Source organism: Chlamydotis macqueenii, chromosome 2, assembly GCF_036417535.1.
Source record: "Chlamydotis macqueenii isolate bChlMac1 chromosome 2, bChlMac1.mat, whole genome shotgun sequence".
NCBI lineage: Eukaryota > Metazoa > Chordata > Aves > Otidiformes > Otididae > Chlamydotis > Chlamydotis macqueenii.
In genome coordinates, this window is record NC_141557.1 from 61,345,701 (window position 1) to 61,371,720 (window position 26,020).

A 26,020-nucleotide genomic window follows, 5' to 3' on the forward strand; every position below is an offset into this window, starting at 1 on the left:
AATACCTTTATATTTAAGCCAATGACTGTGTTCATCTATTACCCACATATCTTGAAATTTAAATAAATACAAGACAACAGCAGAGAGGCCACTCAGAGGTTCTACTACAGCAAAGGCATTCCTGAGGGGAAAGAATGGGGATATTTTGCTTTTAACTTCAATTACAGCAGCCAATAAGAAAATACACATTTTTGCAGCATACGTTCACACATTTTACACTTTCCAGTGGTATTTAAACTATATTCAAAGGAAACCACTCACTTGTTTGGCAAGACAAGAACATTTTCAGCCCATAAAGAACAGAGGGTGGCTGCAAAGCTCACTTCTCATTTACTCCATAGTGCTTTGTAGGTTCAGTGATTTTAGGGCAAACAAAAGCAGCTTCCAGATTGAGAAAAATTACTGACTCACATATTTTTAGTTCTATCCTTTACCCCAGCATGCATTTATTTTTAAAAGTCCTGTTCCTCTCCTACAGATATTAGTAACTTCTGAAGTATGACTATAAAATAGAAGCTCACTGGTTTCTAAGGCTACCGAACAGTTAAGTTTTTTACCTGGTGTCATATAAAATCCGCAGCACTAGGAAAATAAGCACTAATATTACATAGTGTTATGTAGTAGTACTGTAGTACTATACAATACTACATAATACTACATTGTAACAGTGCCATATAACATTATACACATATTATTATTATTATTCACTTGCTTAAATGCTTTGGGACTGTGGTATAAAGTCAAAATTACAAGCAGATTAAGAACATTTTTGAAACTAAAAAGCCCTCTTAGTCTTTATTCTACAGCACAAACAAGAACGATTAAGCACATCTGTAGCTAAACACTGGTACCCACAGACTTTGTGTTTTAGTAAAAATATTTGTGTAGGACAGAATTCACAACTGTAGCAGCTGACATATGCAAATTACCATGCTAATATTTGATTTGGTTAGCATTTTAGCTTGGCTTGCCAACCTTACTGTGAAAGCAAAGATTAAATTATATCTAATAGCTTCTCTTCGCATATGGCTATTCTGTAATCTGACTAAAGCTTTCTCCTGTGACTAACTACATAAAATACATAGCTAAACATTGGCACTTTCAAAACAACCAAGCAATCGTACAGTTAAAGAAAACAGCGTAAGTTTGCAGCATGATGATCAGACCAGTAACTTCAAGCTCTGCAGTCTGTCAGTGAAAAGAGGGATTCAGAAATTCGATTTATTTGATTTGTAGTGTAAAATTTGCCCAGCGTATTTGTGCATTGGTGTGACAGTTTCAATAACCTTTGTTTGAATCAATTACTACAACTAATGCAGAGAGGGATTTAAGATGAATGGCAAGTTCAATGAGGCCTTCCTTGCTGGACAGCTTTCTGTCATGTCTATCCAAACCTATAAATAACATTCCAAACCATAAGCTCTTCTCTTCTCACATCATTACTCTGTACGTTTGGTACAGATCTCAAGCTCTTCATTACCTTGTGAGCCTTTCCTAACACAGGAAGCTTGCCTCGTTTCACAGTCACATCCTGACCACTTCTGAGACCCAGATGAAGGGTTTCCCTTCCTCTTCTGCCATGCATTACATTGCTGTCAACAGACTATGTTCATTATTTGTTTCTAAATGAAACAGCCAAGCTTTTTGTCCAGATTGCTCTCAATGTGATAGTTCAAAAGCAGTCACCAAACACAGTAGATACCTTTAATGACTGGAGATGAACCTCTGAAACATGGAAAAATCAGTAGGAAATGATGTATCAAGGCAAAAAAATCCTCTGAGAATCTCTCCTAGCTAATTTATCTATTCAGTTTCCAACTCTTTGTTTAAAAACAAAAAAACAAAAAAAAAACCAGGGAAAAAAAAACCCCATACTATGTCCCCCAAACGATCCATGATGTGACAGCCCCTGTTAAAGAGTTACCTGACTACTGCCCCAACTGAAGTAAGAAATATGTCTTTTGAGAAACATTGGTTTCTACTTGCTTGGCCAATACTTTTCAAAGAAAAAGACAACACATGCGCTTTTGTTGGATTTTCAAGAGTGAAAATTCTACAAAAATTCACTCTCCTTGTTTTTTTTCCCCTGTTGGCCACAACAAACACCACCAGAGCTAGCAGAAAAAAAAGGCTAACACGTGCTCACTCCTGGCACAGTCTCGCAAAGGCTTGCCATTGCCTCAGCCACACATTCCTGCTCGATTACAGCACTTGAAGCAGTACTTCAAATTTTTAAGTCAAAGCAGATTGCTGCACTGGCAAGGAGCAACACTCCCTCTCTCCAGAGCTGCTCAGCTTGACAACTGCTCCATTCAGAAATGCCTAAAATGGGTGAGGGCAATGAGGTAGCATTCTTATAAAGGCATGCTTGGCCACAGTCACACCACTTTTGCTTGTGGCTCCACTGGTAGGCTAAACTCAAAGGAGAGTGGCAAATGTAGTGTATTCTCCTGCTCTAATGTGACTAATCAGGTGGACAGATAGATCCTAGGGAGAATTCATAGCAGCCTGAAAAACAGAGACCATGGGAGGGCACAGACAGGATCCCCTGGGCATGCCCACTGTACAGGGGAATAACACAATGGCTGCATTTGTACTAAGTACAGCCCTAAGATTATGAAAGTGTATTCAGAGCACCATGTCCAATAATGGTGGGTTAAGATGTCGCCATACTTTTTCAGACACGCTATTACACTAGCTGTCTCTGGGTCAGCTGCACACAGGCAAAGGAGATGAGAAACAGAGCATACACAGCTGCTGCAAATACCTCTATTTGAAAGCAATATAGACAGTACCAATGTATAGTATCACATCATTTGGAGGTAATCTTGTCAGGGTTCTTTTGTCACATCAATAACCTTACAGCAAGACAACTTAACTTGCCAGAAGGAGTGCTGCAGTATGCATGAGAATCCATAAAACACTATCCAATGGAAAAGACACTGGACATTTCCTAACAACATGCAGCATCAAGTGAAGCACAGGGCAATGTTTTGGTAGGTTGGCTTTTTTTTTTTTTGCCAGATTGATGGGACAGTAAGCATTTTCCAGTGGTACTGTTGACCCCTATGCTGAGAATTTAAGCCTACTGAACACCTTCCTTAGTTGCCTTTTGCAGACCTCAGACATAGTTCATGAACCTCTGCAACCACAGGCTGAAAATATCTTCTCTAAGTTCATCAGTTATGAAAGCAATGTCACCACTTAAAAATTGCTGTGCTTGAACCAAACTATGTGTACCTCACATTCTCATGGGAGATATGACTGGAAAGCAAACACAGGGTGGTAGAACTTGGGAAGTGGTTGCAGAAAACAAAAAGACCTTGGTACATATCCTCATAGTGCCCTTTACACTTCTAAATAGCACTCTAAATTCAACTGCTCCCTTTAAATATCCTTCAGTCAGTCTAAGCTTCAGCTTTTCCCAGCCTGTAAGATACGAAATTTCGTGATTGTCAAATGCAAGGAAAAAGTTTAACAGACCTGCACCCTGTTTAAGAAGCTCCACTGCCGAGTTCGCAGCAGTTTGTGGAGAGGTTTCTACAATCTCCTCCAAGGGATCTGCAAACAGAAAACACCGTCTGTGTCTTGTTTGGGCTTGAATGGACAAATCAATGCACACGGTCAAGGGTGAGATTAGCTTCTGTAATTGTGATCTCATCTACTCTACAACTCTTGGCCAGAAATGTGAAACAATCTTGTATCTGCAACTATAATAATTCATGTGGGTTTTGTGCTCCATCAGTTTTTTGCCTCCAGCACTGCAGAAGGCATGCTGAACCTTTATTTCTTGATAGTAAAAGACATTAACTACATAGCATATATTGCAGGGACACACATGATCTCACATTAAAATAATACTAACAGCTATATTCCCTCAAAATTTTTAAAATAGTGCAATTTTAATTATCTAATTGAATTTGTATAGTTTACACTAATTTAGGCCTAAAGACTTTGCGTTTCTATGATGAAATCAATTAATTGTGTTTTGATTCAGAAGATGACAACATAACCCTTCTTTCTTCACAGTCATGTAGAAAATGAACATCTGAACTATTAAGACAGCAGTGGAATGTTTGTCTCCCAATCTTCTGTTAAAATCAGTGAGAAAACAGTCCATCAGTACGTTATTTCAGTTATATAAATGCATATAAAATATCACACAGCTGTATTTAACATGATGCATGCTGTCTTTGAATACATTCAAATGAGAAAAAGAGCAGTAATACGGTGTGTGATACTATTCACATGTTTAGAGTTATCTATATGCTTTAAACACTTCACACATTGTGTCCAGAATCATCAATACAGAACATCATCTTACAATGTGTGATCATACCAGATTCAAAAATAAATCCAAAGTAAAATTTCACTGTGGTATGTTTATTCAGGACAAGGCAAATATTTCAGTCCTGCACCTCTGCCAGAACAGAAGAAACATTCCACTTTAGGTGAGGAGGATAAGGAGAACAAACCCACCTACCACACTCGTTTGCCATATAAAGAGATCTCTGGTCACATCTACCATAGCATCTTTTTGTGCTAAAATAGCTTCATTAATGTATTTGCATAATTCAAATGATATGTTTGAACATTGACATACGGCCTTTAACAAGTTTAAAGACTTCAGTGAAAACCACAAGACTGTTTAACATTTCAATAATACATCTAGTGTTAACTTCATGCAGGAGAGTAACAGACAATTGAATTATGGGGCAAGCACAGCTACATTTTGCTGCTGTCTTAGAGTGGTTTATGAAATCACCATAACTAAAATTAGAATTGCAGTCCCATGATGCAACACAGGCTTTTTGACCATTTACTTAAATATGATATTTGGACCTGTCGTAAGTTGCTACTTCCTTCCTGCCAGTGTCACATGCAGGGCACGTCCTGTTTTTTACCTACTTGCCTTTCCTAAAGCCCTTTTGCCACCCAGACCTGAATGAGTGATTACACCTAACCATACATGGGCACGATCTCATGCCTCTCTTCCTATATGCTAGATTACTGTGCAGAATTCCATGATGCATATGACTGAAACATCACAGTACTAGTCTGCTCACAACTACAGCTTGGATAAGAGCCATCAGCAGTACTGAGGAACCACTTTTAAAATAGTTTCCTTCCCTGTGCATTCTTGCTTAAATCTTGACTTGCAACATGTTCATCTGCCTTCAGACACCGACACTTTGAAGCAGAGCTTGGCTGGGTGTATCTCTTCTGTACTTTAACAAGCATACCTCTGTCTGGGATGAGGAGCTTGCAGGGCAATGCCAGTGGAGTGATGGAATGCTGATACACCAGAGCTGTCAAACTCCCTGTGGTCAGAAGAGTAACAAGACACGCACAGTTAATTTGGTGGACAACTAGAATGCTTAACATTGGTTCTCAAGTATTTTATGGACCAAGGGGCCTCCCCGTTGCCGTCTTTTAAAAATACTCTCTTGGCACCTAACCCAAGACTTTCTTCGGTCAACTTTAGCGTATTCATGTTTCCCAGCACTAGCCCAGCTGGATGTACTTGAACTCATTAATCACAATCACACGCTCCCTTTCCCTGCTTAAACACATTGCTTTAATCCTAACCTAAGTGGTTTTGCTTCAAATGGAGAAAGCACGAAAATGACAAAAACAGTAACATAGGGAAGTCAGTAAATTCCTTTCAATGCTCTTAACTTCTGCTACATTAAATACAGTAAAATCTTATGAAGATGGCACAAGGGTCAATGCTATGTGATGAGGCAGAGACAGAGCGAGTTCTGCCTCTTAGTCACCTAGTCTCCACTGTCTAGAGCTTTGTCTACATGTACCTCTATTTTGTGCTTATAAAAGTATAAAAGATGGTCTACGTAAAACCTCCTCCATTCAATACAGCAGTGATGCACGTAGCATTCTCTATTAAATTATTATTCTTTTCTATTCAAAGTTACTTTTGTCATTTGGACCTGGCTTAATCAAAATAATTAAACATTACTCATTCTTGACATTAATATGTCACTTTTACTTCAAAATCCACCTTTACTTCAAATTTTACACTTGTTAATTTTATCATATATGACCCTTCCATGGCTGTACATGGCAACACTGCTAGCAGGGGCTGGGAGGGCTGCAAGGTGACCTTTGTGCAAAGAGGCCAGGGGCTGCCCCATGGCAGAAACAGTCAGCTCCAGCAGACCCGCTGCAGGGCACTCCTGAGCCTTGGGTGGGATGCCTCTGGGAAAGCCTATCTAAGAAAGGGCAGAAAAGGCCTTACAGAGACAAGAAAGGAACAAAAACGGTTAGACACAGCAGAGGGAACACCAGTCAGAGGAGGAGAAAAGAAGAAGGTGCTCCAGGCGCCCAAGCTGACATCCTCCACCCTGCAGCCTGTGGAGGACGTCACACTGGAGCAGACGGATGTTTCCTGAAGGAACTGTGGCCCAGAGAGAGTGTATGCTGGAGAAGATTTTTTTCCTGAAGGATGGCAGCCCATGGGGAAAGCCCACATCTCAGCAGGGAAAAAGTGGGAGAGGGATGAAGCAGCAGAGAGTAACTGTTCTGTAACGACCATATGCCCACCATCCCCTCCTGCACTAGCTGCAGTGGTGGTGAGGAGTCTGAAGGGAAGTAGTGAAGTTGAGCTTGAGAAAAGTGGGAGGAAAATTGTTATTTTAATGTTTGTCTTCCTTTCTCACTACTTGAATACCCATTTTAATTGGCAAAAAAAAAATTATTTTAATTTTCCCTAAGTGGAGTCCCTTTTGCCCACAGTAGTAATGAGTCAGCAACCTCCCTGTCTTTATCTCAACCTGTAAGCTTTCCCATCCCATTTCCTCCCCCTGCCCCACTGAGAAAAGCAAATGAGTGAGCAGCTAGGTAGGTATTTGGCTGTTTGCCAGAACAGGTAATGTGCTTTCATCACATTACATCAGGTGGGCTGACACAGCATAATGTACTTTGTGAATGTCCCACTCTGGTGTCATTTTAGTCAGATATAGGACAAAATACGGCAAAGGTCCTGAATCAGTAAGGCCCATAACAGTCATCTAGCTCAGCTGTCTGCAGCAATATCAGTCGTGGTACACAAGCACGACCACTTGAAGCTTGGTCGTGTGCATCTGTGCTAGAGTGCCCTGCACATATATTTAAGGTAAACATGTACAAGGCTACTATAACCTTAGAATGGATTCCTACAGAAATCATCAGGACTTCAGCAAAGTACTCTCTCATTTGCACTCCATCTAAGTCTATAAAACGGCTCTGGCAAATGCAAATTGTTTCCATTTTCTGTGTTGCTGTGCTGCACAGTACTCACCAAAATACGGTTCATTTGGACATCCTTTCAAGCGCACCCCCTTGTGAGTGCATTCAATCAGAAAATGCCTTACAAGTTCATTTGACAAATCTCCAACTGTGTTGAAAAATAAAAAGAAAGCTCATGAAGTGAAGCAATGAACAGACAACAGCCTCACAAATTAGCAGGTCTTTATGAAGCAGTTTTCCACATTACCATCAAATGTTTTATGGACAGTATGCAAAGAATACATTAGACCTGCTCTGCTGCAAGGTTACAAGCTGTAGTAAAATGACCATTTTGCAAAAAAAAAAAAAAACCAAACAAGCAAATAGCTCAATTTAGACAATCAGATGAAAAACTTTTATAACCATAAGTGACTGACATCCAAACATATACTGGTATCCAAAATGTCCAAGTACAGTCCCAACTACAGACAGGAACAGAAATTTAGAAAATGAATGGTTAGAAGTTGCCTATTAGAATTTGTATCCATGTGACAAGGGAGTAGAAGTATGATAAAATACTCAAGATTTCTAGCAACAGTTCTGCTCATAGAATTTCCTAGATTAAAACAATAGAACATTTAGCTACACAAAGCTAAATGATGCCAAGTCTCTCAGTGTATTTTTAAGTTTTAAAATGTTTGCAGTTTTACATTAAGCCTTTGCTCCTGAAAATAATTACATGAAACATTCAGATTTCACTAGATTTTTAAAGACAGTTTTTACCTCTTGGGAATCTAGGACAAATCAAAATTGTTAAGCTGGATGTAAGGAGGACATTCAAAGTCCAAGAGGCATACAAAAATTCCCTTGAGATTTAGCATTCTTTTAAAACATATACATACATATGCACACATACAATTAAGATAATGTCATTATTTCTTGAAAGACTGGTTCACAGTATTTCACACTTGACTACAAACTGAATCTCTCTCCAAGTAATTAAAAGGTCATTTTACAGCAATGGGACAAAGCTACTCAGCCATTCAAATCTTAACAAAAGAGTCACAAACACAAATGCTCCCCTTGACTCTGATCTATCAGCCACAGTCCAGGCCCCACATGACATCAAGGGCTGACTTTCAGGCTAATACAGATGAACAGATTAATCTGGACAGCAGAAACTTCTATGCAAGCAAATACTACAAAGATCACCTTTTCAAACAGCTTACTGTTTGCGATTATGCTCTCATAATACCAAAAATAAATGACTACAAGGGGAAGGGGAAGCCTGGAACAAGAAATCCTGCAGGATACTGAAAAAAATTTATGCCTTCTGTGATGAAACACTGGGAAACAAAAAAGCTAAATCTCACAGAGCAAGAAGTAGAATACTACAGTCTCAACCAAAATTTTCTCTTACCACAACTTGCCTGTGGTACAACTAACATAAACTTGAAGGCTCTTAAAGGCTAATAGACTTTGAACTTTCATGTCTTCCTAGACTTCACTGGTCTGTTTATAAAAAAAAAGGATTACTAAAAATACTTACAGCCTACAGCCACTCTCCACTGGCATCCTTGTTGCTATAACCACTCCACTGCAACCTTATTATCGTCATTAAATAAGACACTGCAGTGGTTCTGATTATGTCCATTGGCAATAAAAAGGATTACATAGCAAATTTTATTAGAAGTTGTCTCAAGATAAGAGATTAAGCACACAGAATTTGAAAGTGTTATTGTAATAGAGGTGTACTGCTAACCTTGTCCCAGAGCAAGCATAAAATCTTAAAAAAACCCAACCTAACAGTCAGCCAACCAACACCAGACAAAACCACACTTACACAATCACGACACTAAGAATCACTGCTTTCCCGTGATCTCAGTTGCTTACCTCACTAGGCAGCACATACTAATAAAACATAATAAGCTTTGTAAAAGGAAATCAGTAGCAATGAAAACCACCCCACTACCCTTGCAGTAGTACAAAAGAAGCCAAGAACACTACAGATACTGGCTGCTGTGCTTTCATCCATTTATTAACACTTTCTGTATGTTCTTCTCAGGTTAGCTTTCACAATTATCAGGCACAAGTTATACATGGAGGCATTTGAGCTGGGCAAGTAGCTGTATTTCATCACTTCTTTTAAATAACTATTATATTTCCTTAGGGAATCTCCTCAGATTTACACCTAATGTAGAACTGTCTCAAAACAAAACTTTGGAGTAAAAAATATTCAACCTTCCAGTCAAGTGAAAGCTTTACATGGTGATATGTGGATCAAATGCAGACTTCTGTTTGCTAGGGAGGACCCATTTCTGAGATGGCACTGGTTTTCTACTAAGTACAATAAATGCACAGCCACAGTGAACATACATTTACAAGCCATGGTAAATGTATGTGTGAAGTACAACAGACATCTTACCCAATCCCATTCAACAAGGTACCAAACGGAGCCTGTAATTCAAGTTGCACTTACTAGAAAAGGGGAGATTCCTCCAGATTATTACCCAGTAATAAGGACTTTGTACCATGTATGGCTTGTTAAATACTAGATAGAAGGCATACAGTACCTTTCTTGTTTAACTGCAGCACAGAAGGAGGTGGTGTAGCAACTTTCATTGCTAGCCCATAGGCTCCCCGGAAAGAATGACTATCTCGAACAATGAATGAGCCAGGTTCCTTGTCCTTGAGAACAGCAATGGCTGCAAGGGATTCCAGGAAAGAGAGAAACACAATTCCACAACAATGCACACACACAAAAAGTACAGAAGTGCAAATCTATAGGAGACCGAAGGAAATAAGATCCTTTTCTCTGTCTCCATTGCTGTAGAGCAGAATACAATCAAGCACATTTAGGGAATCTGAGTGGCAACATCTTGTGCAAATCTCACAGATTTAAAGAGAAACCTGAAGTACAGATTTCTATTGATATTTAAACTGAGAAGGACGTGCAGGTCCCACCAGGATTCCTACAAGCAGTGCAAGAGCAAGCTGATTCCTGCTTGCATTTTGTCAACTTGTTAGAAGTATGACAGAGAGCATAGCTCTCTAAGTCCCAGGCTGACTAGATAGCACTGTTTTTCTGTTCCTACGCAGCTTCAACAGCTGGAGCAGATGCATTTTTGTTTACCACCAAGTTTCTGTCCCTGCAAAGCAGTCTCATTCCCTTACTAGTTTTAAAGCAAGGGAAGGGACATAAGTGAATATTTGCTCTTTGACCGTCCAAGCATTAAATATTTTAGATCTATATTCTGCTTGGAAGTGATCTCTGCTTGGAAGCATGATATGAAGTCCTCCCCAGGAAGAGCCATTTGCAGGGAAATTGTTCTTGCTTTGCACGAGTCTGCTGCAGACTTTGAAATCAAGTAACCCAAAATCTTAAACTCACTTTGAAAAAAGACAAAAGGTTCATCTAATGATTTATCTTACTAAAACCTTGGTACTTTGCTTTTTTTCCCCCCTTACACTTTTTTGAAATACTTGTGTTTGTTTCCAGAATTTCTAATGATCAGCAAGGCTTCAAAAGAAACCCTGGAAAAAGCTCAAATTTGACTGCAGAATCCTTAACTGTCTGCATACACAGAACAAGGAAATTATGCATATGGGGCACGAAGCTGTATTTTGCAAGGCCTGAGCAATGATTACACTATAAACACATATATATGCTTTTTTTTTTCCATGAAATAAAGAATAATAATAGAAAACTGAGAAAATGCAGACATAATTGTCTCTCCTGTTTAAGTTCGTAAAGCAAATTTATACATATTCTGTTCTATTCACATGTCAGATGGTGAAGAAAACAACTATTTTCACAATAACCTGTTACGTGTTGAGAGGAGGAGGATAAATATATAAAACCCTCCAATTCATCGGTACTCGCATAACGCTATGACGACAGTAATGACAGTAATCATTTGTCACAGGAACAGTCCATTAAACACAGGAAAAAAGAACAAATGCTCCCTCTCCTAAGCAACAGTATCTTAAGACATTTTTTAAAAGGAATTTTACTTGGTAGGGTGAGAAGAAGCATACCAAGAGGTTGGGAAGATTTTATTTTCATTTGCTCAAGCAGCTAGGTTTAAACTTCCTTTATTATTGACTCCCCTCTTTGGACTCGCACCAAGTCAGGAAATTTTTTTTGCACATTTAAAACTCAGTTCTCATTACGGGAGGCGAGCAGACAAGAGGAAGGGGACTGAAGTGAAAGGACCAGTAAAACATCATCCAAAGATGAATTAGCTCTCTGTTTCCTATGATATTTATTTCCCTAGCCTCATACTTACCACAACACTATAAGAGGCATCCTCACTATTTGAGAAACTATGAACTACACAGACATAGCAATTCATCATTTGCCAACAGGTGAAGGCTATTTTGGTTTAGCATGAACTTCCTTCCCAATAGAGAACTGAACCGTCATTTTTCGTTTTCGACAACCACATTTTAAGAATCCCACTTCAAAATCCTGCCATAACTCATTAAATACAATTCAGTATAGCTGAATATTACAATACAGACACGAGGACCGTCAGACCAGCTGCATTTGCAAAACACCCAGCATGCTTTATTTATGCATTGTTGCAGGGATAAGGTATAAATTCGTATGTATACATTTTCACATACATAATAAAAGCTTTCTGCATCTCATTTAATAATATATCTACATATAGAGGTACTATATCTGTATTGTACATCATAAAGATGTTGTTCCACAGAAGTGTAATTTCATGACCTTTAAGAAATAATGTATGTCATTTGCTGCTGGCAATGAAATTCAGGCTACAGAACGACTGGTAGATGAGGATGCTTTTATGATGACTTCTAGATAATGATTTATTCTCTGTTATGTAGCATCTCTCAATCTGTACAAGGAAATACACATGGCTGAGATAACGTCAGAGCAGCACACTTGTACTCAAAAGGTTTCTGAGAGCAGGTAGTTGTTTGCACCACGCATATCTACCATTCCAAACCTTGGAGCTTTTCAGTAAAGTACATTTGCAGCAGCGACCACAGCCAGATTTAAATTACTTTGTAGTTAGTTCAGTTAGGCTAATAATTTGCCTGATCAACTGCTTATTTTGTAAGAACTACTTGATTGCCCTCCACTCTCAAATTCAGTCTTTAGACAAAAGAAATTAAGTGAGGTTGTCTGTGGCCCTTCTAGGGTTTATATTTCTTCTTGTATTTCTTTTAGACATCAGGTATGCACCAAAAAACTTAAGGACGATTCACCAACTAGTCTCTCTGTGAATGGATATGCCAGAATATATATCAGTTGATATACCTTGTTCTCTTGAAATATCTGGTTTATACCAGAACTTGGATGTGTCCTGGACAAATTTTACAGTCACATGTTTATCAGTTGTGTTTTCTGTGAAATAAAGGGAAAAAAAAAGTCAAGAATTTTTTAAAATACAAAAGTATTTTTTTACTTTTCTTTCCAACTTTCAACCACCTTAATTAGTCAAAAGGTCATGGTTAGAAGGACAATCTAGAGAAACTCCAAACTGTTTTAGAGTCAGCAAATATAGTATTGTACACTAAGATTTTGAAAGCATTCTTGAAGTTTAACTTTGCAAAACCCATAAAATATGAAAAGCTCTCAAATTTACAGAGCTCTATTAAATACAAAGCTTCTCAGTAGGGTCCAGTGAATACACGTCTACATTTTTAACTATTCTTTAAACAAGTCTAGAAAGGTGCAGAAAGAAGTCAGCCTTTATTAAAAGAAGTTGGTCTTCACACTGCTCACTTGTGGTTTCGCAGTTCAAAAGGTAGGCTGCTCTTGGCTGACATCTAGCTAAGAGCAGAAGGAATTCTGCAGCCTTATTCTCTAATACATCCAAAGCCAGTGAGTTGACACCACTTACTACAAACATTCAAGTTCTCTGTGCCATTTTCATTCCATTGCTTTCCGTCTTCCCCACACCCACTTTTAAGATCCCCTAAGTGTTTTTTATAAACTCATATAAAACCTAATGCATTTTGCATTTCTCCGATGCAGAACCTACCTGCCACTGGGGAAGTGCTTAACATTTTTGAGAAATCTGGGAGGACATTTGGGAAGGGAATGCTGATTGTGCTTCCACTGTGGGGGCTAGAGAAGCCACTTGAAGAAGGTGACACAGAGGCAAAGGAACGGTCTCCTTCAGAGGACCTCTTTTTCTCTGGAAGGGGTGGTTGAGCATGCAAGTTCCCTCCATGGTGCTGCTGAATGGCACTGTTCTGGCTATTGTGTCCAGAGGCCACTGTAAGAAAGTTTTGTGTCAAAAAGCCATTGTCCTCAGCACTTGCCACTGGTGAGTTCATGGTTTTAGGAGAGATGCTAGTATTGGCTATGAAAGTAGCTTGCGTCTCCTCTCTGGGGGAGCTACTGCCTATGTTGCCTCCGCTGTAGCTCAGGTAGGCCCGGGCACTGCTGCTGACAGCAGGTTCTTGCTGTGACTCTGCTGGTGAATTCTCCAGGCTGCTCAGGGTGACGACTTGCAGTTCTGGAGTTTGGAAATGAGACAAAAGAGGGACATCTTGCATGGCGTTTGAAAATTCAGAGGGCACAAGGTAACTTCCCGATGGCCTGCTGTTTCCCATTGAAAGCTGGAGCGACGGGGAAGCTTTAGGGCTGCTTTCAAGCCAAGGACGTTCTGTGGCAGAAGAGCTGTCAAAAAAAAAGCCAAGAATCAAATACAAAAATAAAACAACAGCCAAATCACTCCCTCAAAATGTCACTTTACAACCCATACTGCAGTGATCATTGAAAGCAATGAATCACCTCACCCAGGACAATACCTGAGGATGCTCTTTGACAATATGCTGGAGCTGGCAATGCAGCTGGGTCAAGGGATTCTAGCCCCACCCTGATCACTCATTTCTTCAGCTCAGGTCATTACTTTCTGCCTGATCTCACCCCCACCTAGCCATGCTGATGGGATGGTTTCTGAGTTTGCACTGTAAACTAGGCCATCAAGTTAAATAGTTAAGAAAATACTCCTCCTTCCCCCTGTTTGAGAGGGTTACTTTTAATATGAATCAATTCAGTGAGGCTGTTCACAGCGTTGCTTCACACAGAGCGGTCCTGGAGATATCTATATGGTGAGCTGCAGTGCTACCCGGAAAAGAGCAGTAGGAGGCAAGAATTTCTTAAGCCAAGGCTGCCATCAAAGGCAGAGGTTTATGCAAGAAAACTGACACTGCCACAACAGTTCTTACATGTAGAATCTTTTATGCACATCTAAAAAAAAAAAATCAAAAAGAAAAAAAAAAGAAAAGAAAGGTGCTAAGGAGGTAGTTGTGTACCATCACACAATAAGTAACTATGAAAAGAACACAGTATGCAAGACCCAGCTCTCAGATCAGGTCCCTCTTAATAAAATTTATATTAAAAAAGGGAAGCAGGTCCGGTCCAGTGGTTAATTTATTTGATGATGGAATAATTTTGATTGATAGAATTAAATATTTCAACAGTAAACATTAGATTTTTCTACTGGGTAGCAATTCCAAATGAAGAATAACTATCCTTCTAAACAAGACAAACTAGCTTCTGATTAAACCATCTGATAAAAGTTTAAATTGTCTCCCTGCTTCTAAAAGTGAAATGCCCTTAGACTGTAGCTAGAAAACATTACCAGCAATATCAAACACAGAGAGTACAAACTCATTGTGAGATGCAAAGGGAAAAGAGATGACATAAGAAAGGATTCTTTAATTAAGAGAGAACTGTGGAAATGGATACCAGTAGGTTTGAACAGACCAAAGTAGAAGGGCCAAAAAGAAATGGAAGAGAAGCAAACAGAAGATGTAATCATTGCAAGAAAAAACTCCTCACAGCTGTAGCTGTCTGCTAGATGAGATGAAAAATGACAGGAAAAGTATTTAGAAAGAAGGGAACAAAATTTTCTAGATAAAGTCTGAAGTAGGAATGTAAACTTGATAATGACTGCATTGCCTGATAAGCTTTTAATTCATACCCACTTATAGTGAAATGTTACATTGCCTCCTCCTCAGCAAATATTAACATACTTTCTTCAGTCTTATGATTCACATTCATAATCACAAAATGAAAACATTCTTTCACAGTCCAAGTACTGACTGAAAACTAAATCAACTATATAGGAAGATAAATAAAAGATAAATAGGTATCAACGTATTTGAAGGCCTCAGTGAGAGTCTGACACACCAACCAACAGCATTCTAAATACTTACTGTGAAAAAGAAGCCAATTATCCAAAAAGAAGAACAGGATAATTAGCCACAAAGGAATGCTGTTGCAGAGTAATAGAGACTGAAATCTAATCAGCTGTAACCTAACACCTCATCTGTTAAGTAAATATAGGGCACAACTAATGACTGATCATTCATTGTCATGGTCTTCTGAACCTTGCAACCTTGGTCTCCTTCTTTGTTTGCTGTGTTTCCTGCTATTTCTCATCTTATGCTGTAAGCTCCTAGGACTATTTTGTAAATGTATACTACTCAAGCTCTGGTCCAGAGCCCTACATGTCTACCACAATACAAATATGAAATAATAAAATCTCTCAGCCTAATGAGCAGTTGAAAGGGAGTCAGCCATTCACTCTCAAAACTAAATCCTCTGGCATTTTACTGACTAGTAATGCACGTACCGCAGCAAGAAGAGTGCTCCCTTTCTCTCAAATACAACTTATTCCAATGTGAAATTTCATGAAATGCTTTTCAGTAAAGCATTAGAGACGCTGGTTGAGCACACAGGAAAATACGTGTGAGTTTATGCTAGCACATAATAAAGTAACTGAGCTATAAAGTCTATTTATTTTTGTATTCCTATTTATCTTTAAAGCTAACTGTGTCCCTGACATATAAATAATATCTTTGAATGTGGTAAATTCCAGCTGGCGGACAAGAGCATGATTAAATGTCACAATCAAACACAAAACCCTTGGACAAATGCTCTGCAAGTAAGATGGAAGCATAACATCTTGGCTGGAAACTATAGTTACGAGAAGTAAACAATAAGGTAGGAGAATTTCTTCCTACCTTTCTTCCCCTGGGATAGAACTGCTACTTGAAACAGTACACAAAGATGCAAAACAGCGCTGAAAGGAGGGATCCATCTGCATGCTGGCCCTCAGCAAAGCAGAGTTAGTGCCCACAGTGCTGTCAGATATCACCATAGAATGGTTAATGGCTTCGGCATAACTTCGAGATTCTGCAGCAAAGGAAACAAAGAAAAAGACAAGTTAAAAAACAATTCACATTTTTATGGACCTTGTACTGAAAGAAGTGTTTATAAAACAGTCTGGTTTTCTCTTAATAGGATTGTAAAGAAGAGTTTTTATTTGTTTGAGCAGTAACATTTTATTTCAGAACATTACATTGATTGCTGAAAACATACAGCAGGACAAATGGCAGAGGGAATAAAGATTACAGAATTGCACCACTCAGACTGTTCGTTCAGTTCTCCTGGGTACATTCTCTATCCCTAAATATGAGAACAGACCGGTCTGTTCCAAGTTGTTTTGCATTCCACAGTCCACAATGTTAATCAGGTATGTCTAGTCAAGTGTCCTATGTGACTGTACACACTGTCAGTGTGCACTTAAATACCAAAGTGATAGAAAACTGGACTATTAATTCAGCCCGCCCATTCAGCCCACTTGCTGCATGGAGCAGGAGACCTGGTGGAAAATGACATGGAAAACATAAAGGTCCTCAAAACCTTCTTCACCTCAGTCTTTACCAGTAAGACAGGCCTTTAGGAATCTCAAGCCCCTAAGACGATAGGAAAAATCTGTATGAAAGGAGATTTATCCTCAGTAGAGGGCCAAACGAAGAAGCGCTTAAACTGGACATATGTAAGTCCATTGGGGCCTGACAGAATGCACTCACAAGAGCTGAGGGAGCTGGTTGATACCACTGCAAGACCACTCTCCATAATCTTTAAAAGGTCACAATGATTGGGAGAGATTCCTGAAGACTGGAAGGGAGCAAGCGTCACTCCTATCTTCAAGAAGGGCATGAAGGATGATCCAGGGAACTACAGGCTTGACTAGCCTAACCTCAGTCTATGGGAATATGATGGAGTAACTAACCCCAGAAACCATTTCCAAACATGTGAAGGAACAGAAGACAACTTAGAGTTGTCAGCATAGATTTACAAATGAGAAATCATGCTTATCCACCCTGACAGCCTTCTTCAGTGAAGCAATTAGCTCAGTGGCTAAGGGAAGAGTGGTAGATGTTGCTTATCTTGACTTTAGTAAGGCTTTTATAATGGTCTCCCATAACATCCTCATAAACAAACTGACAAAGCATGGGTTAGGTAAGCGGACAGTGAGGCAGATTGAAAACTGGCTGGGCCAGGAGGCTTGCGATCAGCTCCACCAAGTCCACTGGTAGGCAAGTCACTAGCACTACACTCCAGGGATCGATACTAGGTCCAATATCTGGATGATGGGATAAAGTTTCATCAGCAAGTTTGCAGACAATAGAAAACTGTGAAGAGTGACTGATAAACCAGATGACTGTGCTGCTATTTAGAAGTGGGAGAAATGGGCCAAGAGGAATCTCAAGAAGTTCAACAAGGGGAAACGCAAGCTCCTGCACCTAGGAAGGAGTAATTCCAGGCACCAGTACACGCTGGAGCCTGACTGGCTGGAAGACAAGTCTGCAGAGAAGGACCTGGGGATTGTGGTGCACAGCAAGCTGACCATGAGCCAGTAACGCAACCTCATGGCAAAGGCGGTCAACAGTATCCTGGGCTGCACCAGAAAGAGTGCTGCCAGCACATCAAGGGAGGTGATCCTTCTTCTCTGCCTAGCAGTAGTGAGGCCACATCTGGAGCTCTGTGCCCATTACTGGGCTCCCCAGTGCAAGAGAGACATGGACATACTTGAGCAAGTTCAGCGCAAGGCCACAAAGATGCCTGGAGCATCACTGGACCTGGAGCATCTTTCCTAGGAGCGGGGACTGAGAAAGCTGGTACTGTTCAGCCTGGAGAAGAGAAGGCTCAGGGGTATAGTATCACTGTGTTTAAAAATCTGATGAGAGGGAATGAAGATGAGTGAGCCACTCCTCTCTAACACGAGGAGAAAAGGACAGAACTTGGGTTGAAAGGCAGCAGAACAGCACAGAGCAGCACAGGGTTTAGTTACCAGTACAGCTACAGACTTCAGATGTGACTATCCACACCAGACAGAAAAAAAGTACAGCAACTGTAAACTACTTTTCTAGTAGCTTGCAAATAGCATCAGAGTAACTGGTTTCTAAATTGATACAAGTCTGAACTATATTCAACTTAATTATACTGAATATAAATACTATGGGATATAGTTAAAACAGATGCATTTGGATGAGGAATAATGTGGATGCTATTACTGAAGAGCTTTATACAGGAACAGTTTAATCCCCTTCTTTACAGGTACATTTTAATAACTCTTTAAAGCTCAAATGAGGATTATTTCATTATTATGGTATAGTCAAAAACAATCCAACACCTATTCACATAAGGCCACGTTCAATAGCACTGTTTTCTACCACAGAAAAGGCCATGCACTAAGATACTGCATCTGAACAGCTTCATACACCTGAATTGACCTCAACACTTGCAGAACTGGAAACCCAGTAAGACAAACACAGATGAAACAATCTCTAATTACTGTCTCTTGAGTAGATACACTACAAAAGACTGAGGGAGAAAAAATACACAAGAAAGTAACAGAACAATTCCAGTTGTACAAAGAGTTAAAATTTCCATAGGGAAATTTTTCTAATGTAAAAAGTAGGAAGGTTCTCACTATTTCTGTGAGCACCACTGAAACAAGTCTAAATAAATCTTTTCCCTTCAATTCATGGGAGAGCCTGGCTCTGCTATTATTTGAATGAGGAAGGTGCAAAGTACTTAAAAGAAATGCCCGAGATAAGAAAATCTGCAAATTAGTGCCCTGACTAAAAACCATCTAAATTCCTAACATAGCACACATACTGTACAGAGCAAACATTTAATTGGATGAGGGAAGCATCAGGAAACTGCAATGCAACAACTGTCTTTTGACTGTTACATGACATAAAATGATTAATCAATATAATTTTAGAATAATATGATCTTTGAAAATTAAATATCAATGTAAGGTGAATCTTGCTAGCTATAAAATTGTAGTCACATGGGTTAAATTTTATATGAAATCTATTTATCCTTAGGGGGAACAGGGAGTTTTAGAATTGTTAAGAAAATACAATATTTCGTTTGTTAGAAGTTAGTCGAGCATACCTGGGGTAATTAAGAAAGGTGGGAGAACAAAGGTAGGCCTTGAAAACCAGATGTGAAAACAGGCCCTGAGCCAACACTTTGGAGCCAGAAAAATCAAGGAGCAACGCGACCTGTTCTCAAGAACATATATGGAGATTTTGACGGGTTCAACCAGCAAATTAGAGGAAGGGGTGCTCCAATGACCCCCAGGACTACCAGAAGACCCTGGATTCAAAAAACTGAACATGCACAAGTCGGTGGGGAATATTATAATGATTTCTAGGAAAAATGATGATTATGTATTAGTATTCTGGGAATTATTAACGATTATGAATGAAACCACTAAATATATTCTGTCCAGATTTTCACACTGGCATGCATGCTAGGTGGAAGGATCCCCCATGCATCCGGCGCCACAAAAAAGAATGCCTGTTTCTTAATGCTACATTGGTGTTAAGAATTGAAGTGGGAGAAATGGGCCAAGAGGAATCTCAAGAAGTTCAACAAGGGGAAATGCAAGCTCCTGCACCTAGGAAGGAGTAATTCCAGGCACCAGGACACACTGGAGGCTCACTGGCTGGAAGACAAGTGGCCCATTTCTCCCACTTCCAAATCAGTGTCCCGATTTCAGTGACATACCTATACCCACAACTTTAGCTATATCCACATCAGCCATAAAAGTGAACTTTAGGGAAATACTGCAGAAGAAGTGTGCATGGTGTGGAAGAGCTAGAGAAATCAGAATCTGTATCTATCTAATAGATCAGGTATAGTAGTCATTCTCATACTGGTGCAAACAGTCAGAAAAGGTGGCTGCATAAATCCATGATTTAGGCCATATTCCTATTGAAATCAGTAGTGCTTGTTTATACGAGTATTACGAGGATTGACTATTTACCCAAGTATTATGAAGATTGATGTTAAGCTTTGAGCAATGACTTCAATATATAATAAAGTAATATTATTTTGTCTTAAGTATCACCTGAGAAAAAGCCAATTACTTGAAAGTGGGTTGGGCAAACGTTGTACGTCTGAAGGCTAGTAGAGCCTCCACAGAAACACAACTTTCACTAAGCTAGAAGAAGATTAATCTACTGAGAGCAGTATCTGTAAGACAAAATATCACAAATGCAACAGATATCTCATCTCCGCACATGATCCTGCAGATGCTTCCCAATTATACTGCAGGTTGACATGACTCTGATAGCGTATGGGAGATGTTAATGCATTCCCTGCAAGGATGGGAATTACAATCACAAGCTTCACTACATATGCTTGCTTGTGTTCGTGCCTGTATGTCTGTTCCCCTGATACCAGACTATATAGGGGAGTCACTGAACTCCAGTGAGGATGAACCTGGGGGCAGAAAGGGGAGTGGCACTCCTTTTGAAACAGCTTAAAACGTTCTGCCACTCTAATGTGACCTCAGCTATGTGCATAAGAGTTAATTTGGAGCATTTACACAGCACAGTCCTCTCCTTCTCCCACTAATAACAGCACTTGCTTGAAGAAATGGTCCAAGACTTTATTCTTTCCTGTTTCAGGCCTTGGACTGTTGCTATTACCTTTAGAGCACCAAATGCTGCATGAGGGAAAGACTGCTGTCACACTCACAGATGCAGCATTTCTTTTCACACCGGATTTTCACAGGTGTAAAATAATGAACTAAGAGTGAGAAGCCACTGGCAGCCAGCCATGTAATCTGCAAAAAGAATGTAAACTCTGTACAATTCTTCCCAGGCTTGAAACAAGTATATCTGAAAGGCACTTCCCATGAAAGCAGCTTTGTTTATATTTCAATTAAAAACAAGTTTGCTGAATATTTCAGCTACATCCCCTCTATTGTCTGATGCAGAGTCCGCACTCACTGGTCAGCTGTTAACCCTTTATCTCACAGAATCATTAACTCAGTGCAATCTCACAGCTTCTACAGGATTTCTGTATGCATGGTACAAGCTTCCCTGGAATGTTCACTACAAAGCATCGATGCTTCTTGCTGCAGGCCCCTACTTAAATCTATGTCATTATATCTGTAAGAACACAACAATGTAAAAGTGCACCTCTCTACTTAAAGAAGTGACATGAGAAAACCAGGGTCGTTCATGCACCCAGGTCAGACCTGCATACCTGCATTTACTATCACTGATCAACTTTTCAGGCAGAACCTAAGAGAGGAACTGGACTCTTTGCATCATACACTACTCAAAAGTGACATTCAGGAAGAAAACGAGTACTGTTGTGCCCACATGCAAAGCAGAAAAACATCCAGCTCACTCTTCTACTGTCCCACTTGGCAGCAAAGGGCAAATACTTGTAAAAGTCATAAGGAGAAACTCCTGGATATGCCTACGACACAGCCATATAAAGTAATATGTTATAGATAAACTTGTATTTTAATCCACTAAATCTGTTAAAACAAAAAAGAAGAAGGAACCTTGGAAAAAAATGCACCAAAACCACCCCAGAGTGGCTTAACCCATGCCATGATCCAGAAAAAAGGTATGTAAAAATGCTCCTTTTCTCCTTTCTTGTAGCAGTTGAAAGACAAAATGACCTCACAGCTTTGGAGACAATGGTCCAACAATGGCAGGGAAGTGAACGGAGCAGCCATTCTACTATCATACCTTGCATTTCAGTAGCTTCTCATACATTCCCATCTTTGAAGTCCTTTTTGTGAGAACGTGATAAGTAACCTGCATTGTATGACCTTGAAAACTCCAGTCAAGATCCTCAGTTACATCTTTTGGGGAAAGGGAGCTCTAAGTCATTGGTCCCCTCCCAAAACCCTGAGCTGGCCACCCTCAAACAATCTCAGGCCAGCCTAAAAGCTAAATGGACAGAGAAAAGCATATTGCTCTAAAGTAAGCCAAAGTAACTGAACCACTGTCAACCCTAAAGAGCAACAGAAGCACAAGATGCTTTGTGCAATATTTTAAAACTTCACAGTGTCATAGTTCAGCCCTGATTGGGACCAGACTACGCAGTCTCTCTCTCTCCCCACTCTCCGAGAGAATAGGGGGAGATAATATAAGAAAAAGGCTCAAGATTTGAGATAAGGACAGGGAGAAAATCCTTAAAGTTACTGTTATGGGCAAAACAGACTCGACTTGGGGAAAAGTATTCACTTATTGCTAAAACCAAACCAGGATAATGAGACAGAGAACAAGATAACCTCCCCCCTCCCCCGACCCCTCCCTCTTCCCAGGATTAACGTTATCTCTACCACCTTCCCCACCCCGAGCGGCACAAGGAGGAAGAGGGAATGGGGGTTGCGGTCAGTCCATCACGCGCTGTTTCACGCTGCTACTTCGTCGTTGGGGGAAGAACTCCTCACATTCCTCCCCTGCTCCATCATGGGGTCCATCCCCAGGGCTACAGTCCTTCGTGAAACTGCTCCGACATGGGTCATCTCTTCCACAGGGTGCAGTCCCTCCAGAACAGCTGCCCCAGCGGGCCCTCCAAGGGCCACAGCCTCCTTCAGTACTCCACCTGCCCCAGCGTGGGGTCCTCCACGGGCTGCAGGGGGACAATTTGCTCACCATGGTCTTCACCACAGGCTGCAGGGGAATTCTGGCCAGAAGCCGCATTACTCCTCCCCCTCCTTCTTCACTGATCTTTGCGTCTACAGCTGTTCCTCTCAAGAAATTCTTCACAACAGGCTGGCAGATGCCTCTCAGGTTCTCTTCACATCTCATCTCTCCACTTCTTGCAGTCAGGCCAGGCCGAGTCAGGCCCAGTCGGCTGCCCGGTGGGAGGCCAGAGGGTGAGGTCTGCAAGGCCCAAGAGGCTCGTGCCTCCCTCTCTCTGTCCTCACTCAGCTTCTTCACATCTTCTCTCCTTTTTTTTTTTTTTCCCCCCTGTTTTTCCCCATCTTAAATACGTTATCACAGAGGCGTTATCACGGAACATTCTGCTACCAATTGGCTTGGTCTTGGCCATCAGCGGGTCCGCCCTAGGCCCGACTGAGTCCACTGAACAAAGGGGAGTAACTTCTAGCAGCTTCTTACAGAAGCTGCCACCGTAGCCCCCCCTCACTAAATAAAACCAGAACACACAGTCTGCTCCTTGATCCATCCTCTGATGTCTTCAGAAATGATGAAAAAAATCCAACCTAACGAAAGACTTGCAAGAAGCAAGGGGTTACAGCATCGGTGGACAAGGGACAAGCAACAGACATCATCTACCCGGACTTGTGTAAAGCTTTTGACACTGTCCCGCACGACATCCTTCTCTCTAAACTGGAGAGACATGGGTTTGATGGACAGACCACTCGGTGGATAAGGGGTTGGCTGGACGGCCGCACTCAAAGAGTGACGGTTAACGGCTCAATGTCCAAGTGGAGACTGGTCACGAATGGTGTCCCTCAGGGGTCCATGCTGAGCCCAGACCTGTTCAACATCTTTGTCAGCGACATGGACAGTGGGATAGAGTGCACCCTCAGCAAATTCGCCGATGACACCAAGTTGTGTGGTGCCGTCAACACGCTGGAAGGAAGGGATGCCACCTTATAGTGGTCTTCCAGTACCTCAAGGGGGCCTACAGGAAAGATGAGGAGAGACTGTTCAGTAGGGCCTGTTCTGACAGGACGAGGGGTAATGGTTTTAAAATAGAGGGAGGTAGATTTAGATTAGACATTAGGAAAATTTTTTTTACAATGAGGGTGGTAGAACACTGGAACAGGTTACCCAGAGAGGTGGTGGAAGCCCCACCCCTGGAAACATTCAAGGCCAGGCTGGATGAGGCTCTGAGGAACCTGATCTAGTCAGGGATGTCCCTGCTCCTTGCAGGGGGGTTGGACTAGACGAACTTTGAAGGTGCCTTCCAACCCTAACCATTCTATGATTCTATTCTTCTCATTAGTGACAGGTGATTTAAAAGGGGGCAACAAACAAAAATATCTTGGGAAATTATCACAAGAAATCAAAAACAGCTTTGTCACTACAGGCAGTGCAACAGTGGAAGAGGTTAACCAGGGTTGTGGTGGAACCTCCATCAGGAGGGGTTTTCCTGACTCAAATAAAGCAGGATCCTGTACTTGTGATGGTCCTGTTCCAAGTCACAGATTGGACTACACACCCCCAGAGGTGCCTCCCACACATCATTCTTTTCTTTCTACAGTAACACTAATTTCCTCATGTAGAAGAGTCTAACACAGTCACTTCCATACTTTTTAGTTGCATACCCCATCATTAAGAAATTTTTGAACACGTACCCCCAATATATGTATATTTACTTAATTATTAATTGTATAAATGTACTACTGAGATTCTAGTATTTTCTTCCCACATCCCTATGGATCATCCTCTGCATCACTCGGGGTGCACACACTTCACTTTGGAGACTACTGGTCTGACACACTGACAGAAAAAAAGGGCATGCAGTTAAGGGGTAAAAGGAGGTTTATTTATTTATGGCGTTTTGTACGTTTTTTTTAAATGGATGGAACAGAGGTAGCTTCTCCATGTGCTGGGAATCTGATGGGTTTTATGCACATCCATAAACTCTTCTTCACAACTGCCTATGTTCTCTCAGAAGGAGAGCATGTCATGAGCCAAAATCATGTACCATCACAGAGGCACCTGCAGTTCCCCCACTTTTCAGAAACCCACCAATAGCAAACAGTTATAATATAACAGGGTTTTTTTTTCATGCTTGTGAAGGAAAAGACAAGGTTACTACTGCTTGGAGTTTCTACTAATACCTGTTTGAGTGGATCAACTCTGCAAATAAACAAATCAGGCTGAACCTGGAGGAGCTGTAAAGATGGTGGCTCTAGCATCCACATACTGACCTCTCTGCACTAGCAAGGTCAGCTTCAGTTGCTTCATTAAACAGAAGGATCTCAAGTGGAATATGTACTACATGGCTGGCTCCACTCTTACAGAAAACATAACAATGCTGCGGCTGACAATCTGGGAAATAAAACAGTAAATCTGGAGAGGTGGCAAAGTATTTCTCAGAGACATTTATTTGGTGGAAGAAATAACACATTCAACAGTTAGAACCCAAACTGCTAGTAATCAAAGGTAAACTACTCTGCAGTACTAAGACTTCTAACTTCATGCAGTTATTTATTGCGTGCATTTAGAAAGTGTTCACTGTGTTTTGGTAAGTTTTCAAACATATTTAGAATTTTTTAAATCCATTCTTGCCTTATGCCTAAAAAGGGCTGTAAATCATTCATGCTGCCCCTTGAGGAAATACCCTTGGCATAGCAGCCCTCTGCAACAAGCCCTGGGTAAGCAAGGCTGATGCTTCGCCACCTCCACGGGAGATTCTGGCCTGCCAGAAAGATGCTCAACAAGAGTGGGTGCGCACTGGGACATTCCTGAGTTCTGGCAACTTCTAGCCCCCACAATGGCCAACAGAGGCTCCTGAGAGTAAGAAATAAATGCAGCCTCTGAAGCTCTGCCAGGAGTCAGCGAATCTCCAGGCAACCCTAGGATCAGGGAACTAATTGCACTTACCCTCTGCCCCTGTCTGCATAGGGATAAGTATAAAAAGGATGATTTATCAGACCCCACTTTCCCCCGCTCACAGTCCCTGCCCTGAAGATCTTACTATGTG

At 40.8% G+C, this 26,020-nt stretch overlaps 1 protein-coding gene across 7 annotated transcripts in view; it reads right to left on the reverse strand.

The window, feature by feature from the left end:
• The window catches only part of TNS3 (tensin 3), a 259,528-nt gene that overhangs the window by 3,772 nt on the left and 229,736 nt on the right, over window positions 1–26,020 (reverse strand). For all 7 annotated transcript variants that reach the window (XM_086743082.1, XM_086743080.1, XM_086743079.1 and 4 more), the window contains 7 exons: window positions 16,243–16,414; window positions 13,245–13,888; window positions 12,518–12,604; window positions 9,798–9,929; window positions 7,298–7,393; window positions 5,244–5,321; window positions 3,484–3,561 (listed from right to left, as the gene is read on the reverse strand). In XM_086743082.1, coding sequence (XP_086599208.1) covers window positions 3,484–3,561; window positions 5,244–5,321; window positions 7,298–7,393; window positions 9,798–9,929; window positions 12,518–12,604; window positions 13,245–13,888; window positions 16,243–16,414 — 1,287 coding nt within the window. The remainder of the gene's footprint in view (window positions 1–3,483; window positions 3,562–5,243; window positions 5,322–7,297; window positions 7,394–9,797; window positions 9,930–12,517; window positions 12,605–13,244; window positions 13,889–16,242; window positions 16,415–26,020) is intronic.